General features: G+C 37.4%; 1 protein-coding gene across 1 annotated transcript in view; it reads left to right on the top strand.

Annotated features, from left to right (window-relative positions):
- The window catches only part of LOC119414260 (macrophage mannose receptor 1-like), a 35,778-nt gene extending 34,682 nt beyond the window's left edge, over nucleotides 1–1,096 (top strand). Inside the window, exon 29 of the mRNA XM_037681355.1 lies at nucleotides 831–1,096. Coding sequence (XP_037537283.1) covers nucleotides 831–1,096 — 266 coding nt within the window. The remainder of the gene's footprint in view (nucleotides 1–830) is intronic.
- Nucleotides 1,097–1,612: the final 516 nt, after the last annotated feature.

The raw sequence follows: 1,612 nt of genomic DNA, 5'->3' as shown, positions 1-1,612 counted from the left end.
ATATATATATATATATATATATATATATATATATATATATATATAAACTGAGGCAGCACGGTGGCGCAACTGGTAGAGCTGCTGCCTCTCAGCGAGCAGGTCCTCGGTTCAAACCCCGGTCCAGGGGCCTTTCTGGGTGGAGTTTGCATGTTCTCTCCGTGCATGCGTGGGTTTTCTCCGGGTACTCCGGTTTCCTCCCACAGACCAAAAACATGCATGTTAGGCTGATTGGTAACTTTAAATTGTCCCTAGGTGTGAGTGAGAGAGTGAATGGTTGTTTGTCTTGTTTGTCTCTATGTGTCGCTGTGATGGACTTGCGACCCGTCCAGGGTGTCCCCCGCCCCTCGCACAGTGATTGCTGGACATGGGCACCAGCGACCCCCGTGACCCAAAATGGAATAAGCGGGTAAAGATAATGGATGGATATATAAACTGAGGCACTTGAAGGGAGTGGAGAAACTGAGCAGTACCTGGCAGTGAAATGTACAGGAGCAGAGACACTTCTTTCAATAAGAAATATATTTTATAATCCATCCATCTCTCAAGACCAACAATACAACATTATAAAGAATTTGCGTGCTTGGTTCCACTTTCTGAATCCACTTATGTTTATTTATTCAGTTCTATCAATTATATCTGATTTTTTTTTATATATATATATATATTTCTTGTGTAAAACTGGACATTTAATTATTATTTTTTTAATTAATCAACTTCTCTTTTTCTTCAGTGTTACCAGCCAAACCATTACCATCTGGTAAGTACCATTTCAAACTTTTGCTCATTTTTTTCCCCTCTCTCTTTGTGCTGATCATCATGTACATTTCCAGCGTCCCCAAATGTTGGATCAACTCCTGATCGAGGTCGCACAGCTTTGGTGGTCGTGTTAGTCATTGCTGGACTTGCAGCAGGGACGGTCATTGCCATCTTCTTTCTCAAGAAGTCTGGTCGTTGCTCACCCATTTATAACAGGTTAACTAACTTTGACAACCCACTTTTCTTTGGACACAACCAGTCACAGCCTGGTTTGGTGGATCACAATACACTGGTAGAAAATGCAGATGAAGATAACACTCAACCTGTGATAACTATATAAATTAAAAACAGAAAGTAAGTGAAAGCATTTTGTATACAGAGCTTGTGGTTCTGGTCTATTGGTCTAATGATCTGAAACAAATTCAGCAAAAAAAGGATTTCCTGGAAAAACTAATGCAAAAGTTAATGAATTGCAAATTATAAAACTTTCTTTTGCTTCATAATTTATCAAACTACTTTACAAATTCTGAAATGCATGTTCTGCAGCTAAAAACATTGACTAAATGATTTTCAAAATGTTGAAACAGCATAAAGCTTTTATTCTCTCTTTTCTAAATGCCACAGCCAGCCAGTAATCTTGAGCACTCACAAGCTTTTTATTTATGATATTGACTGAATCAAGTTCTACAATCTTCAAAAAAGCCACTAACATGTTTTATATATTATGATTTTCATTAACAAAAATAAATATTTTTAAATTACCGTTGGCATTCAAATCACTTACCTGTATTTGTTTATTACTATTATGACTTTACCTGACAGACAAGGGTCAAGCTAAAAATGTAAGCATGTGAAA

Source organism: Nematolebias whitei, chromosome 9 (genome assembly GCF_014905685.2).
Source record: "Nematolebias whitei isolate Nwh7 chromosome 9, NemWhi1, whole genome shotgun sequence".
NCBI lineage: Eukaryota > Metazoa > Chordata > Actinopteri > Cyprinodontiformes > Rivulidae > Nematolebias > Nematolebias whitei.
This window is presented reverse-complemented; position numbering and strand designations above follow the sequence as displayed.